The sequence below is a fragment of the Microtus ochrogaster genome, chromosome 5 (genome assembly GCF_000317375.1).
Source record: "Microtus ochrogaster isolate Prairie Vole_2 chromosome 5, MicOch1.0, whole genome shotgun sequence".
Taxonomy (NCBI): Eukaryota; Metazoa; Chordata; class Mammalia; order Rodentia; family Cricetidae; genus Microtus; species Microtus ochrogaster.
The window spans coordinates 38,838,603-38,854,366 of record NC_022012.1 but is presented as its reverse complement, the minus strand read 5'-3'; the positions used below and the strand labels follow the sequence as shown (position 1 = coordinate 38,854,366).

At 43.2% G+C, this 15,764-nt stretch overlaps 2 protein-coding genes and 1 pseudogene across 2 annotated transcripts in view; 2 read left to right on the top strand and 1 right to left on the bottom strand.

Annotated features, from left to right (window-relative positions):
- Nucleotides 1-10,551, top strand: part of Ube4a (ubiquitination factor E4A) — a 43,936-nt gene extending 33,385 nt beyond the window's left edge. The window contains exons 17-20 of the mRNA XM_005347214.3: nucleotides 1,056-1,236; nucleotides 2,342-2,489; nucleotides 4,520-4,677; nucleotides 7,713-10,551. Coding sequence (XP_005347271.1) covers nucleotides 1,056-1,236; nucleotides 2,342-2,489; nucleotides 4,520-4,677; nucleotides 7,713-7,839 — 614 coding nt within the window. The 3' untranslated portion in view covers nucleotides 7,840-10,551. The remainder of the gene's footprint in view (nucleotides 1-1,055; nucleotides 1,237-2,341; nucleotides 2,490-4,519; nucleotides 4,678-7,712) is intronic.
- LOC101991805 overlaps nucleotides 1-14,024 on the bottom strand; it is a 39,168-nt pseudogene extending 25,144 nt beyond the window's left edge.
- The window catches only part of Atp5mg (ATP synthase membrane subunit g), a 6,774-nt gene continuing 3,890 nt past the window's right edge, over nucleotides 12,881-15,764 (top strand). The window contains exon 1 of the mRNA XM_005347212.3: nucleotides 12,881-13,023. Within this exon, the coding sequence (XP_005347269.1) occupies nucleotides 12,972-13,023 (52 nt within the window). The 5' untranslated portion in view covers nucleotides 12,881-12,971. The remainder of the gene's footprint in view (nucleotides 13,024-15,764) is intronic.

The following is a 15,764-nucleotide window of genomic DNA, read 5'->3' as shown; positions in this document are numbered from 1 at the left end:
AGGCCAGCCTGGTCTACAAGAGCTAGTTCCAGGACAGGAACCAAAAAGCTATGGAGAAACCCTGTCTCGAAAAATAATAATAAAAAAAAAAAAACTTTATCAGGTCAGGGAAATCAAAGAAGATAAGGCAGCCAAAAACCAAGAACAAAAGCCCCAAAGGACAGGGAAAAGATTTTGAATATTGAAAATGTGGCTTTAAAAGTTTAAGGGACTGGAGAGATGGCTCAGTGGTTAAGAGCACTGGCTGCTCTTCCAGAGAACCTGGGTTCAAATCCCAGCACCCACATGGTAGCTCACGACTGTCTGTAACTCCAATTCCAGGGCTTCTGACACAGGCATACATGTAGGCAAAACACCAATATACATTAAAATAAATAAATAAATTTTAACTATTCAATGAAAGGGTTAAAAACAATAAACTCAAGAAATACCCCATTAGGGGGCTGGAGTGATGGCTCAGAGGTTAAGAGCACTGACTGTTCTTCCAGAGGTCCTGAGTTCAATTCCTAGCAACCACATGGTGGCTCATAACCATCTGTAATGAGGTCTGGTGCCCTCTTCTGGCCTGCAGGCGTGCACACAGACAGAATATTGTATATATAATAAATAAACAAATATTTAAAAAAAAAGAAAAGAAATACCCCATTAAAATGGAGCAGAAAGAAAATGAGATGGAGATTAGAAGAGGAAGGATGAGAAAATGAATGCTGAATTTAGGAAGTCTGAAATACAAGTAAATGTGGTGTTCCTGGATGGGCACCTGCCGCCACACCTGACAGCCTGAGATGGACCCTGGCACCCACATGGTGGCAGGAGAGCACTAATTCCCACAGCTGTCCTGACTTGCACACACTCGCTGTAACACATTCAGGTGCACACAAAAAATGTATTCTTAGAATGTTTTAACAGTCTTCATGTGTGGGTAGTAGGTTTTGTTTCCTTTTTGTTTGTTTGATTTTGGTTCTGTTTGTCTATATTTTCTCCACTGAAATTTTAGATATAAGGGGAAAAAAATTACTGATGGGTTGAGTTTTGAGACTTTGGCTTTTTTCCAGAGATCAAGTCACTCTTTGTGCACCCCTTCCTGGCTGAGCGCATTATCTCCATGCTGAACTACTTCCTGCAGCACCTGGTCGGCCCCAAGATGGGTGCTCTCAAAGTCAAGGACTTCAGTGAATTTGACTTCAAGCCTCAGCAGCTTGTCTCAGACATCTGCACTATCTACTTAAATCTTGGGTATCTGAGACTGGCATCGAGCGAGCGGGGTGGGGGGGGGTGCTAATGTTGTGGTAACAGAAAGTCTGGCTAGCTAGTGTGTGGAAATATAGTCGGGGAAGGAAGGCTCATTCCTAGCTGTTAGATAAGGGAATCCTCCATAGCTTTAGAGAGAGTTTTATCTGATCCATGGATGTTGTTCAGGATCACCAACATTCTGCCTTGATCTATGCAAAGATAAACTTTACCAGTTATACTACTGTTTGTTAAAGCATTTTTTAGGGCCATAGAACACTTTGTAGAGATATCCTTGTAGAAAATTAGATGTGGCCGGGCGATGGTAGCGCACGCCTTTAATCCCAGCACTCGGGAGGCAAAGGCAGGCGGATCTCTGGGAGTTCGAGACCAGCCTGGTCTACAGAGCTAGTTCCAGGACAGGCTCCAAAGCCACAGCGAAACCCTGTCTGGAAAAACCAAAAAAAGAGAAAAAAGAAAATTAGATGTGGTGGTGCACACCTTTAATCCTAGCACTCGGGAGACAGAGGCAAGTGGATCTCTGAGTTTGATCTAATCAGATCTATAGAACAAGTTCCAGGACAGCGAGCCCTACACAGAGAAACCCTGTCTCAAAAAAAAAAAAAAAAAAAAAAAAAAAAAAAAAAAAAGCAAAATGCTTGCCACACAAACATAAGCAACTGAGTTCAGGTCTCCATCCAGCACCCAGCTAGAAAGCTGCATGTGGTAGCATGCACCTGTAATTCCAATAATGGGAAAGTGAAAACAGGAGGTTCCCTGGAGCTCACAGGCCATCTAGCCTGGGCAAACTGATGAATTCTAGGATTAACGAGAAGCCATGTCTCAAAGAATACAGTCTGGAGATTGGAGAGTAATTGAGGAAGACACCCAACATTGACCTCTGTACACATACAGACACACTTATACATGCACATGCTTACACATATACCACATACAGAGATACACATGCACACAGCATAAATAGAATGTCTTTCTAGTTCAGAAGAGCACTTGGGCTTATAAGGGTTAGATGATTGTTCTGCAGCCCATCTGCTGTCTCCACATTGACCTATGCTCTGACTCTCTGTTCCTTTCTAATGCTCACTTTTAGGGATGAGGAGAATTTCTGTGCTACTGTGCCCAAGGATGGACGTTCCTATTCCCCTACTCTCTTTGCACAGACAGTCCGAGTTCTGAAGAAAATCAATAAGCCTGGGAATATGATCGTGGCTTTCAGTAACTTGGCAGAGAGAATCAAGGTAAGGACAAGGACATTATGTTTTCTCATAAGAAATGCCACACTGTCACCTCAACTCTGCCACTTTTGCCCTATTTCAGGGAGAAAAGGGGTACTGCCTAGAGGCATTGGAAACAGGTATTTCTTCCTAGTCAGTCAGTAACTGGGAACAGGACTGGAGAGCAGGCTCAGAGTTAATAGCACTGACTGTTCTTCCAGATGTCCTGAGTTCAATTCCCAGCAACCATATGGTGCCTCACAACCACCAGTAATAAGATCGAGTGCAGACACACATGTAGACAGAACACTGTATACATAATAAATGAATAAATCTTTAAAAAAAATAATAACTGAAAACAGCTATTTTATTAACTTGTACTCCTTCCAAGGGAGAGTACAAACAAAATTGAAGATGTGTCTACCAGGTGAAAAGAAAGTGTATTGGTTAAGTCCTTTTTTTTTTTTTTGGTTTTTCGAGACAGGGTTTCTCTGTGGCTTTGGAGCCTGTCCTGGAAATAGCTCTGTAAGGCGTGCGCCACCATCGCCCGGCTATGTCCTTTTTTTAGACTAACTTTTATGTCCCAGTGTTAGAAAAAATTTGAAAACCTAGTGCTAATGCAAAAGGACTTTTTGGAATAAAGTTCAGGAAGAAGGACAAGGGTTGCTGAGACATGGCTATAACCTGCACTCCCCCAGCTGAACTGAAACAGGAAGGTTGCAAATTCAAGGCTAGTTTGAGCAATATAACGAGATCCTAACTCAAAATAAATCAAAACTGAGCAAAGATGAGTAGTTCACAGACACTGGTTTATATTGCTTTTCTCTGTTCTCTACATTCCTACTGGTAGCCGGTTTATACTGAAATGCATTTTGGAGATTAAAATACTCTGTTATGCTCAGCTAACCCTTCCAGCTGGACAGTAGTAGAGCTCCATTAAAAATGGGAGAAAGGGCCGGGCGGTAGTGGCGCACGCCTTTAATCCCAGCACTCGGGAGGCAGAGGCAGGCAGATCTCTGTGAGTTCGAGACCAGCCTGGTCTACAAGAGCTAGTTCCAGGACAGGCTCCAAAACCACAGAGAAACCCTGTCTCGAAAAAAAAAAAAAAAATGGAGAAAGGAAATATATATGACACAAATCTAATAGAGAATCTTCCAGGGTGTGCATTGGTGGCACACGCCTTTAATCCCAGCACTCGGGAGGCAGAGGCAGGCAGATCTCTGTGAGTTCGAGACCAGCCTGGTCTACAAGAGCTAGTTCCAGGACAGGCTCCAAAACCACAGAGAAACCCTGTCTCGAAAAAAAAAAAAAAAATGGGAGAAAGGAAATATATATGACACAAATCTAATAGAGAATCTTCCAGGGTGTGCATTGGTGGCACACACCTTTAATCCCAGCTCTTGGGAGGCAGAGGCAAGCAGATCTCTTGAGTTTGAGGACAGCCTGATCGACAGATACAGTTCTAAGACAGCCAGGGCTTCAGAGAAACCCTGTCTCCAAAGACCAAAAAGGAAAAAAGAAAGAAAAGAAAAGATTCTTTACTGGTGTCTGTCTTTCCTCAGTGAGTTTCTTTCTTTTTTGTTTATTTATTTGAGCTGGGCTTGATGTTGGCCTAGAGCTCAGCCAGACACACAGCCCTAAGGAAGTGAGTTACAGGATCAAATGTTGGACAGGCATTCTTAAATTTCTGTGCCTGCTTATATCAGAAACTACTCTTCAAACACAGGCTGTGTGAGTGACTCGGTAATTATGCAGCTAACAGCCTTCCTCCTTTCCCATCCCAGCATTCACAGCAGAATGCTGCCAGAAAGATGTGTTCTTTCTCCTGCTGACACTTGCGTCCACTTCCAGCCATGACTCCCAGCAGCTGAACCAACCTGCAGCAGAACTACCTCTGCTTCTAAAACATGTGCCTTGGGCTTGTTCTTGAAAAAAACAAAGTAGAGATCTGTCGTGTCTGTGAAGGGTTGTTGTATCCAACATAAGGTGTGTTACTTGGCAGTCTGGAAGCTACACTGTGAGTTTACTATAGAAACCGGATGTTGTTGCTTTAGTCTCTCGCAGACCTCCAGCAACAGGAAGAGGAGACATATGCAGATGCCTGTGACGAGTTCCTGGACCCCATCATGAGCACACTGATGTCTGACCCGGTGGTGCTTCCCTCTTCCAGAGTCACTGTGGACAGGTCCACCATCGCCAGGCATTTACTCAGGTATGCCTATCCACAGCATTGCCTCAGGGATGCAGCTGCGTTAGCTTCCTGTGTGTGTGCACCCAGTCGTCACATGGCACTTTGATATCACCTGATAAGATTTTAAAGATTTATAAGATAACTGCTTAGAGGTAACGTCTCTTACTTTACCTCTTCTCTCCTGTAAGTAAACTTAGCCAGGTTTGGCAGGAGCCTGGAATTCCAGCACTTGGAGACAGAAGCAGAGGATTGCCATAACTTTGTTTTTGGGTGTTTTTTTTTTTTTTTTTTTCTGTTTTTCGAGACAGGGTTTCTCTGTAGCTTTGGAACCTGTCCTGGAACTAGCTCTGTAGACCAGGCTGGCCCTGGACTCACAGAGATCCACCTGTCTCTGCCTCCTGAGTGCTGGGATTATAGGTGTGCAACACCACTGCCTGACTATTTGCCATAACTTTAAAGTATGGTCTACCTAGCAACTTACATAGGCCAGCCAGAGCTACATAGTGAAACCCTATCTCAAAATACAAAAGAAAATAATTTTATCCACATTATGAAATATGTCAACATGAAATATATTATTGCCTGAAAATGTTTTAATTTTATTTAAATTGTAAAAATGTCCAAAAAAGGTGGGATTGTTTTTAACTCATGATTTATACTCCCTTCGGTTGCTATATTTGTACTTGGGTGTGGTAGCTTGTGGTAGCATAAACTTCACCAGGCTGAGTGCTGTTTGGACAGTCACCCTGCAGATGTCCATAGAAAGACAGGAAGGCAAAAATAAATTGAAGGCAGTCAGTACCACACATCCCTTTACTCTTCTGAAGAGCCAGTGCCCCTTTAGGAGAGTACACTACAGTTCAGGGAGGGAGGCTAGTAACTGGAGTTTATGCTGTGACTCCCTACAGCTGTCTTGTTTTGTCTTTTATGTGTTTATGTTTGAGTGTCTTGCCTACATGTATATATGTGTAGCACATGTATGTTTAGTGTCTACAGAAATCAGAAGGTGTTGGATCCCCTGCAACTGGAGTTATGGATGGCTGTGAGTCACCATGTGAGTTGGGAACCGAACCCGGGTTCCTTGTAAGAGCAGCATGTATTCCCAGCTGCTGACCTAACTCTATAGTCCCCAGCTCTTTTATTTATTTATCTATGTTGTCCAGGCTAGCCTCAAACTCCTAAGCTCAAGCAGTCTCCTTGCCTCAGCTTCCTGAATAACTAGAACCAGAGGTAAACGTCACTGTATCCACCTCGCTTCCCCTCCCCCTTTAAGATAGCATGTCATGTAGCCCAGGCTGTCCTCAAAATTACTTTGTAGCTGAAATGACATTGAAATCATGATCCTCCTGCATGTCAAGTGCTAGGATTATAGGCAAGTGCCACCATTGCTTGGCTTGGTCCTTACCTTTTCTAAGTGCAATGTTAGATAGGAAGAGGTACTGAGAGACCATGAAGCCTGTTTAAAATGCTGTTATGTAAGTTAAGGTGACTCAGATTTAAGGAATAGGATATTAAAAGTGAATTTTCTGTTTCATTTGGTATTCTTATACTTTTTGCTATATGATGATACACTAAGTGATACTAGTGAAAATATTGTGAATCTCGTTTTGTTTTGGAATCAAGGATTCGTGTAGCCCAGGCTTGAACTTGCTGTGTAGGTGAGGATGATTCAGCCTTTGATCATCCTGTCTCCCCTTTTAAATGTGAATTCACAGTGTGTACCACCATGCACGGCTTACATGGTACTGAAGATCCAGCTCAGGGCTGTGTGCACACTGGAAACCACTCTCCTAGCTGAGCTACAGCGCCAGCCACTCTTGGGGCTCACTTTGTTTTGCTGTACTTTTAAAATTATATTTGTTTGTTTGTTTGTTTGTTTGGTGTGTGTGTGTGTGTGTGTGTGTGTGTGTGTGTGTGTGTGTGTTAGCAAGTGTGAAGGTAAGAAGACAATTTGCAGGAGTTCTCTTCTTCCACTATGTGGGTCCTGGGGATCAAACTTGGACCATCAGCCTTGGCAACAAGTATTATTACACAATGAGCCATATTGCTGGTCCCAGCTTTGTTTTTTGAAGTGCACAGAATCAAACCTAGAACCTTGTGCATGCTAAGCTAGCATTCTGCCACCGATCTATACTCTCAGCACTGAACCATAATCTGCATTTACTTGCATAGCAGTCAGCTAATTTAATCAAATGTCAATTACAAGGGTCTTATCCCTTAACAGTTTGTACTGTTCCAAGAATCTGTCAGTAAAATCACAGGTAGTGAACCTGGCTTAGCGATGTGCATCTGTTGTCCCAACTACCTGGGAGATTTAGACAGGGAGGTTACTGGTGCCCAGGAATTTGAAGTCAGCTCGGGCAACATAGCAAAACCCCATTTCAAAAAGGAAAGAAAAGAAAAGAAAAGAAAAGAAAAGAAAAGAAAAGAAAAGAAAAGAAAAGAAAAGAAAAGAGCCAGGTGGTGATGGCTCATGCCTTTATTAACCCAGCACTTGGGAGATAGAGGCAGGAAGATTTCTGTGAGTGTGAGGCCAGCCTGGTCTACAGAGTGAGTTCTAGGACAGCCAGTGCTACACACAGAGAAACTCCATCTGGAAAAACAAGAACAACAAAAACCTACAAGTGCTGCTTTATGATGACTAAGATCTCTGACTTGACGTCGAAAGGCTTATGACAAAGACAGCATTTAAAGATCTTTTAAATGTATTTATTCTACTTATGTGTATGAGTATTTTACTTATATGTATGTAGGTGTATCATGTGTGTGCCTGGTGCCCACAGAGGTCAGAAAAAGACATTGACTCCCTCGAAACTGGCATTACAAATAAAACTCCATATAGGTACTGGAAATTGAATCCAGGTCCTGAGGCAGAGCAATGGGGTGGCTGAAGATTTGAGAGTCACCCTTTTCTCATTTCCTTCTTTCTGCCCCGAGTCAGCATCTGACACAGTGTCACAGTGCACCATGGCTCGAGACGCAAGGCAGGGAGATGCTTAGATATTCTGTATTAGAACTTTCCAGAGTAACTCATTTCCATTCTTTTCTTGTCCTAGTGACCAAACAGATCCTTTTAACCGTAGTCCTCTTACCATGGACCAGATCCGGCCAAACACAGAACTCAAAGAAAAAATCCAGCGGTGGCTCGCAGAGAGGAAACAACAAAAGGAGCAGCTTGAATAAATACTGTGAAGTAGACAACCCAAACTAGCGCCAGGGCGTAAAGAGTTGTTGGGGGGGTCTCCCTTTCTGTCTCTGAACCTCTCCTTTTTCTTTCTTTCTTTAGTTTTGTTTTGTTCTTTTGGTTTTGGTTTTTTTATTCTTTGTTGCTTTTCCTTTACTAAATTAGAAAATTGTTCTTGTGCAAATTATGATAATTAAGATTCTTAAGACCTTGTCTCCCTGGCTTTCATGAAATCTCACAGCATCTTCATAAATCATCACTAATCTTCAGCCTTGATTTTCCTATTCCTCACTTCGTTTTCTATCCTAAATTGTAGTAGATCCAACTACAAAAATGTCCTACCACTTTATTCTTTACCTTCCCAAGAACTGTTTAGACATTTTTTGGTGAGAACTGCGTTTAAGTCTATGATGTCAGCTGCTTCGGTGACAGCGGATAGTATCCAAACCCGTTATTCTGTGTATCTACTAGCTCCTGTCCCTGTCACAGTTCTGCAATATCACAGAGCACAGAGCAGCTTTCCAGATAAGTACAAATACCTTAGTGTGCATAGACTTTTGGCTGATGGATAAGATTGGGGACCTTATACAGCTTCTGTTGCTATCTCTTAATTTTGTATTATCTTGTAAGATACCATCACAGGCACTCCCATGAGATTGTCACCACCAAAAACTTAACTGCACAGTCTTAAAGAGTGACAGTAGTGGGTGAAGTATCCAGTAAGGGAAGAAGTAAAAAGCTGTTGGTGCCCTTTTTTATTTTGTGCCCCAAGAACTAGGCCTGGGTAAAATAGGCAATAAATAGTGTATCTGTGAAGATGCTAATGCAGTATATCTCAGTGTGTATGTGTTATACACACAGATACTGTCTTTTTATTGGTCTCATATGAATTGAGTACCACATTATATTGTGTCCTCCATGATAAAATATATGTGGTATGTGGCAATGTCTTCTCATATATTCATTCTAGTCAAGTAATATTGTAAGACTATAAAATGTATATAGCTAATGTTTGGGCTGTGACATGGCTCCTAAGAGCTGCTTCTAATCTAGCCTTAGTTTACCAATTAACAAAATAGAGATTGGAGCAAAGTCTTGTCCACAAGTCATTTTAAATATCCACGTAGCTCTGGGTAGTTAATAAGTGGTTTGATCCCACTTCTTTAACCATTTTGCTTAACATGCCATGAGAGGCTCAGTCCTGTATGGGATGTTTTTATATCAGTATCAATCTCAGCCCAGAGGTGTAAAGGACAAGGAAATGGGATTGTGGCTTCCTTTAAAGAACATTACTATTAGCCACAGCCTTTTATATACAGAAGCAGTGTTTCAGGATTCAAACACAAGTAGCTATAAGCAGTCCTTTGTGTATTTTCTGGTGGTGTCAACTGGCAAACCTCTGATCAGAGAGGCCCTCTCACTCTGCTGAGAAGTAAATGTTAGCTGTTGCCGTGCTTGTCTGAACAGGGAAGCCTAGGACACATTCGAAAATGCCAGATTGTTAAGACTCCATGCTCCCAGTTGACAGCATTGCTTTTCTTTAATCAGACTTCATTTTCTGTGTGTATTATTCTCCTTTCCCTCTCTGGGAATGACCTGCATTTGAAATAAGCTTCTACCTACTGCATTTATTTTTCCAAAGATAATGTGGGAGGATGTTTTTGTTTGAAAAGGGGAGAGGCCGAAGTTCTGCAGGTGAAAACTGGATGGAAATGGATACAAGACCTCAGAAGACAGCTGTTCCAGCAGCTTCCCAGCTGATCACCTCTATGCTGCCTCTATGTCCATCTGTATTCTACTTCTGTATTCTACTTCTGAACTGAACCTTCAGATTGTAAGCCTTTTTTGGTGAGTTTGTGTTCTGTTTTGTTTCTGTGCTCTTCTGATACTTTTCTAAGAATGGCTGTGCACCACTGATGCTGCTGAATCCTTTGATCACAAAAGCACCTGTGTAGCTTAAGGCCACTATTGGTGAGGAAACCAAGTGTCCTCTGTGCCTTCTTCCTTTCTGTGAACTCATTTAGACATCCAGAAAAAGGAATTCTGGAGACTACTGTCCTGTCTAACAGGACGCATACACGCACTTGCAGAGGTAAAGGGGTGTCTTGTCTGGAACTCAGCAGCAGCTGTAAACCTGTTAAGACTTCCTGACAAACCGAGTTTTACGTGATGACTTTGCTGGAGTACAAAAAGAAAGTGAAGACTTCAGTCAGCTCTGGCACTGCTCCTAACTCACCAAGAAGCTAATACTAAACTTGGAAAATTATTTAGGGTTCAAGCAGTTGTTTGTTTATTTGTTTGTTTGTTTAATATGGCTTTCTGTGGGTATGTGAAAATTGAAGGAAACCTGACAAGTAGTCTAATGGTGCCAGTTGCTGTTACTACCACACTCTACACAAGTTTCATTACTTTTTTTTTTGGATTGTGGTTGCTGAGCTGCCATTGGGCAAAGCCTAAGACTACTAGGTACCTTTACAAGCCAGGCTGATGCTGTACCATGCCAGTGAGGAAATAGTACACAGGATCTAATTGCTAAACTGGAAGAGAACTTACAGACAGAAAAATGGAGAACAAAACAGCAAAAAAGTTGACTGAAATCAAATTCAATCAATATGACTATATTTGAAACATTCCGGGAAGGTTACTTCTTGTCAAACTTGCCTGGGGGTGTTTGTTCAAAACTTGTATTTAATAAATGAGCACCTGACGTACTACCTTTGCTATCCCTTTATTACAGCCTAGTGTGATAGTGTATGCCTGTGATCCCAGCTACTAACTGATAGGAATGGAGGACAAAGCCTGCTAGGGCTACCCAGTAAGTTCAAGGCCAGCCCAACTTAATTGTTTTATTATTTTGGCTTTTCAGGATAGGATTTAGGGTTTTCTATGTATCCCTGGCGACCCTGGAACTTGCTCTATAGACCAGGCTGGCCTCAAACTCACTTGCTGGGGTGCTCCACCACTTCCTGGCTCAAATTAATATTTAAAAGGGATGTAGCTCAATGGTAGAGAGCTTGCCTGACATACACATTGCTAAATTCAAGCCCAGTACCACCATCACAGAAAGAAAAAGCTAGTGACATTTCAAAAGTCCCTCTGAAAACCTAGAGGATTTTGCCACTCTCTCTAAGCAAGGTACTAGCAAATATGTGTAACCTGGCTGGCCTAATCTGCCTCACATAGACCTCTAGAGGGACCCTGGGACTGTTCTCAGCAGAAGAGTCTCAAGGAATCTTTTTTTTTCTTTTCTAAATTGCACCCTATGGCTTTACTTTATCTAGCCTAAACACCAGATCCTTTAATAATTTGCTACCATGTCCTCATCCCGTTTCTATACCTGTGACATGCAGGATCTCAGCCTGGCTTTATTTAACATTATCCTCTGCTCCAAAATCTAAAGTACAGGCAACTGTTGGATGTTTAGATTGCTGCAACCACAAACCTGTGGATTCTGCTACTGCCCAGTAACTCTTCAGTGTCTTTAAGGTATTCTATCTAAAGCTTAGCCCCTCACCTAGAATTCTCTCTCCTCCCATTTCCCTTTTACACTCAGGTGGCATCCGTCAGATTCCTCACTTTTCTCCCATCACCCCATTCAAGGAAAAGTTCCACCACTCTCAAACTATTTCCTCTCTCTTCTTTGCTGTCTTGAAGTTCTTGACAATTCCCCTTCTCAAGCTTCAGTTTGTCGTGAGTTCCACATTCCCCTTGAGTTGTCTAACTCCTGTTCTCTCCCATATTTCTTTGTAGATGCAATCTGGTTTCTGAGATTTTGGAATTCATTCTAGTTAATGTCACAAATATTCATACTGATAATTAGCTTGCCTTTTCTTTCCCAAAAATACATAGTCTTACCCTGTAGTCCAGACTGGCCTGAAACTCCCAATCCTCCAGGCTCCTGTATGCTGGAATAACATGGGTTTCACCACCCAAATTATCTTTCCTGCCATAATTTGACATCAGTATCTAAGACAGTTTGTCCCTCTCTCATTAACATGCTCTTGACTCCTTAATCTCACTTCTGATCTTTCTACCTAACGCTGTCATCCGTTTTACTTCTAACATTTAGGCTTCTCCAGAACTTTTCTTGTTCTAATAAAATCTCACTTTCCTACACCTTTTTTTTTCTGTCATATCAAAGTTCCAGCCCTTTAGAATGTGTTTTTGTACACATCAAGGCTCTCTAGGTCTTCAAGATCAGCACCATGCCTACATAATCTTATGTTCTCTCTGTGCTTATCTTACAACTCTGAGACGCCTTATATGACCATTTAGAAATCTCTGTCTTTAAGGGAACAATACCCAAAGCGTTTACTGAATTACAAAATGCATGGCATACTGTGACCCTCAGAACTTATGACCGTCTTCCTCCTGTCCTCATAGCTCCATGTGGCTTGTTTGAAAAACCGGGGTTGGATTCCAATTTTGATACTGGCTGCGGAGGAAAATGGGACTATAAAAGATCAATTAACCGGGCGGTGGTGGCACAAGAATTTAATCCCAGCTCTCGGGAGGCAGGAGGATCTCTGGGAGTTCGAGGCCAGCCTGGTCTACAGAGCTAGTTCCAGGACAGGCACAAAGCTACACAGAGGGGTGGGGGAGGCCAATTAAAGAAGTGGTTCATTGGTTGGGTGAGTCTGGTGACTTGGATTAGGTGACGCCTACACGGCCTCGAAAAGCTCCTTTTCAGCCTTAGACCTGCTACGTCTTTAAAACAAACATATCAGCCCACAAGCATCTCACGACGCCCTCCAGCCTCAATTTCCAAGTTCTCTGAAAAACTACGAAACTGCCGCAAGCAAAGTGGAGGAGATGAAGCTAAGAAAATCAACAACGCAGGCGCATTTCCTCACCTCAACTGTCTTCCGGGCCGCCATGAATGGCTGCCCCAAGCAATGCCTGTTTCCCGAGAAAAGTCATTATTCGCTACATGTTCTCTTGCCTCATCTATTCATATCTACATTTTATTTGTGCTGAACAAAATTAACTGGCTAGTTAGATTCCACAAACACAGGAGGGATGCCTATATATTTTGAACAGGCACGGAGAGGGGCAGCCTGACCTTGGAAGGGTCCTTCCGAGGGTGACATTCAGCCGGCGGTTCGAGGAGACGGACCTTCCACCCTAGACCATGGCCAAGTTTGTCCGTAACTTCGCGGAGAAAGCCCCGGGGCTAGTATCCGGTGAGCGCGGCCGGGGGGAGGCTCGCGGGGGCTGGGGGGGGAGTGGGCACCCAGGGGCCCGCGGGCATCGGCAGGGCCGTCCGGAGGCCCCCGTGAGGCTGCAGCCTCGCCCGGCCTGCTCCCTGCTTCTTCGGGCCCTAACCGCGCCCGGGAAGAGGGTCGTGTGAAGAAGCCCGGCTTCCCTCCGCCGCGAACGCCATGAGGCCCCCTTACCGTGCCCTGGAGACCTGGGAAGGGAACGGCGGAAACAGGGAAAAGTCGCGCGTCAGGCCTCCTTAGGTGGTCTGGCGAAGCATCTGGAAGTCATCAGAAATTTTTCAAGACCGGTAAACCTTTGAAAGTTGTGTTTGCTTACCGTCTTGGTCGGATCCTAGAGAAGCCTGCGTCCGGCGAAGGGAAGTTGGAACGTAGGGATCAATGTCGCTGCCCCAGTCCGCATAGGTAGCGGTGTCTGTCGGCAATCGTCTTTGTCGTGGTGGCTTGGCTTCCGAGGGCTTGCTGTGTTTGGAACGCCTGGTAGACCGCCGTATCACAGATGAACACTGAATAGTCACACGCCTGAGTAATATATTCTGTCAGTACCGTTCTCTTCTGAGCAGTAAATGATTATTCGTTGTATTTCTGAAACGGGAGGTGAAATTTACTTTTTTTTTTCTTTTCTGTATGTGTACTACACGTGGTTGAAGATCAGATTTTCAAATAGCTAAGTTTCTAAATGTTCAGATAAAATATGAATAGAAAGCGAAGTTTTAAACCGTGCTTCTGAGCTTATTTTGCTGTGTTTGGACGCTTAGTAATCCCTCCTCCCCTTCATCAGCAGCCAAACAATATTGAGCTATTGAGGACCGCAGAGTGCCAGACTCTAAATACAGGCCTCCCTCCTACAGAACACTAACTAGTGGGCTACTAAGCCATCTTCCACATTACCAAAGCATTTCTTGTTTTAGCTTTCCCTTTACTAAGATCGTCACGCTATCTGGGTTTTTGTTTTGGTTTGGTTTTTCGAGACAGGATTTCTCTGTGGCTTTGGAGCCTGTCCTGGAACTAGCTCTGTAGACCAGGCTGGTCTCGAACTCATAGAGATCCACCTGCCTCTGCCTCCCGAGTGCTGGGATTAAAGGCATGCGCCACCATTGCCCGGCCGTCACGCTATCTGTTGCAAACCGTTAGGATTTTTACATCAATACGCCCAGAAGGCTTGACGCTTGGACTTTGGTGGTTTGAGGTGCGATTTTTAATATTTCATAGGGAATTTCTTTACCTAACAGTATGATTTTTGCATCATTTAGGTAGCTTGTATTCAGGAATTTAAAACTGGCTTTGTTGATAAAATCAAAAATAAAACCCATTACCAGCGTTATCTTTTGTCATACAACACATACCTCTTTCTACTATTGTGAGTAGTTGAAAGGTAATTTGTTCTCCAGACGTTCTGATGGGGCGGGAATATCAGGTGGATTTCGCTCTACAGCATAGGCTGCTGTATTAAATGTGACTAATCTCCCGTTCCCCAGGCTATGTAGCTTTATCATCGGATCTCCCCAGGAAGGTCAGCATCTGGTTTCTCTCCCCTTCACTAAGCTGGGGATCTTATTTGGGTTTCACCAGTTTTTCCATTAATGTCTTTCACTTCTAGGTCCCAGTCCAGGGTATTATCTTACGATTAGTTGTCGGTCTCTCCAGTCTCCCCTTTCTTAGGTCTGATCTTTCAAGATTCAGCAACTTTGAGGTATCTGTCTAGATATCCTAAAGAATGTTGCCCAAACTGGTGATCTTGAGTTTCTCTGCTGATTAGTCTGGACATAGGGATTTTGAGAAGAACAGCAGAGATGAATTGCCCTGATCACATATCAGGAGGCTCATGATACTCAGACCCATCTCTTTTTTGGTTTTTCAAGACAGGGTTTCCCTGTGTAAGTTGGCTATCCTGGAACTGGCTCTGTAGACCAGGCTAACCTTGAACTCAGATCCATCCTCCTGCCTCTGCTTCCCAAGTGCTGGAATTAAAGACATGAAACACACTACCTAGGCCATACCCATCTCCTGATCTAATAAGATCTCCCAGTTGTTTTTGACAGTTTCATACATTTATATAATGAATTTTAGTCCTTTTCATATGCACACCATTCCCCCCCCTCTCCTAGACCTCTTCTCAGCAAGTCCACCTCCTACATTCACCCCCCCTCCAAAAAAAAGAATGTTATTTTACAATGATGGTGGTGACCAGCCTTATGTCTTCTTTTGTGTCTATACCCATTCTTTAGAAGCCAGTAACCAGAGCAGGCGGGTGTTCTGTTAGAGTGGTGGATGGATCTATCTTCTACATAGATCAAGTGGAATTCTGTGAGAAAGATCTGTCTCCATTTCTTCTTTTTTTTTCCCATTTATTTTTTTCAGTTGTACATTGCACTGGCTCATTTAAATTTATTCCATGCTTCTCATATCTAATTATGTGTCATTTATTGCTGAGATTGTGCCAGCCGTGGCCATCTGTAGATCTTTTAAGTTGGCGCCTCTGCCCCTTAACATGCCTCATCTTTTTGGTTCTACATGATGATGTCTCTATTTCTCAGCCCAGCCTTAGAATTGGCCGTTTCTCCAAGAAGCCCTAGTTCCTTTTATTAAACAATGGAATTACAAATTACCATTTAGGTACTGGGCTTTTTTCTTGCTGCTAGAGTCTATTTTTAAAGTTGACAGTTTGCCGGGCGGTGGTGGCACACGCCTTTAATCCCAGCACT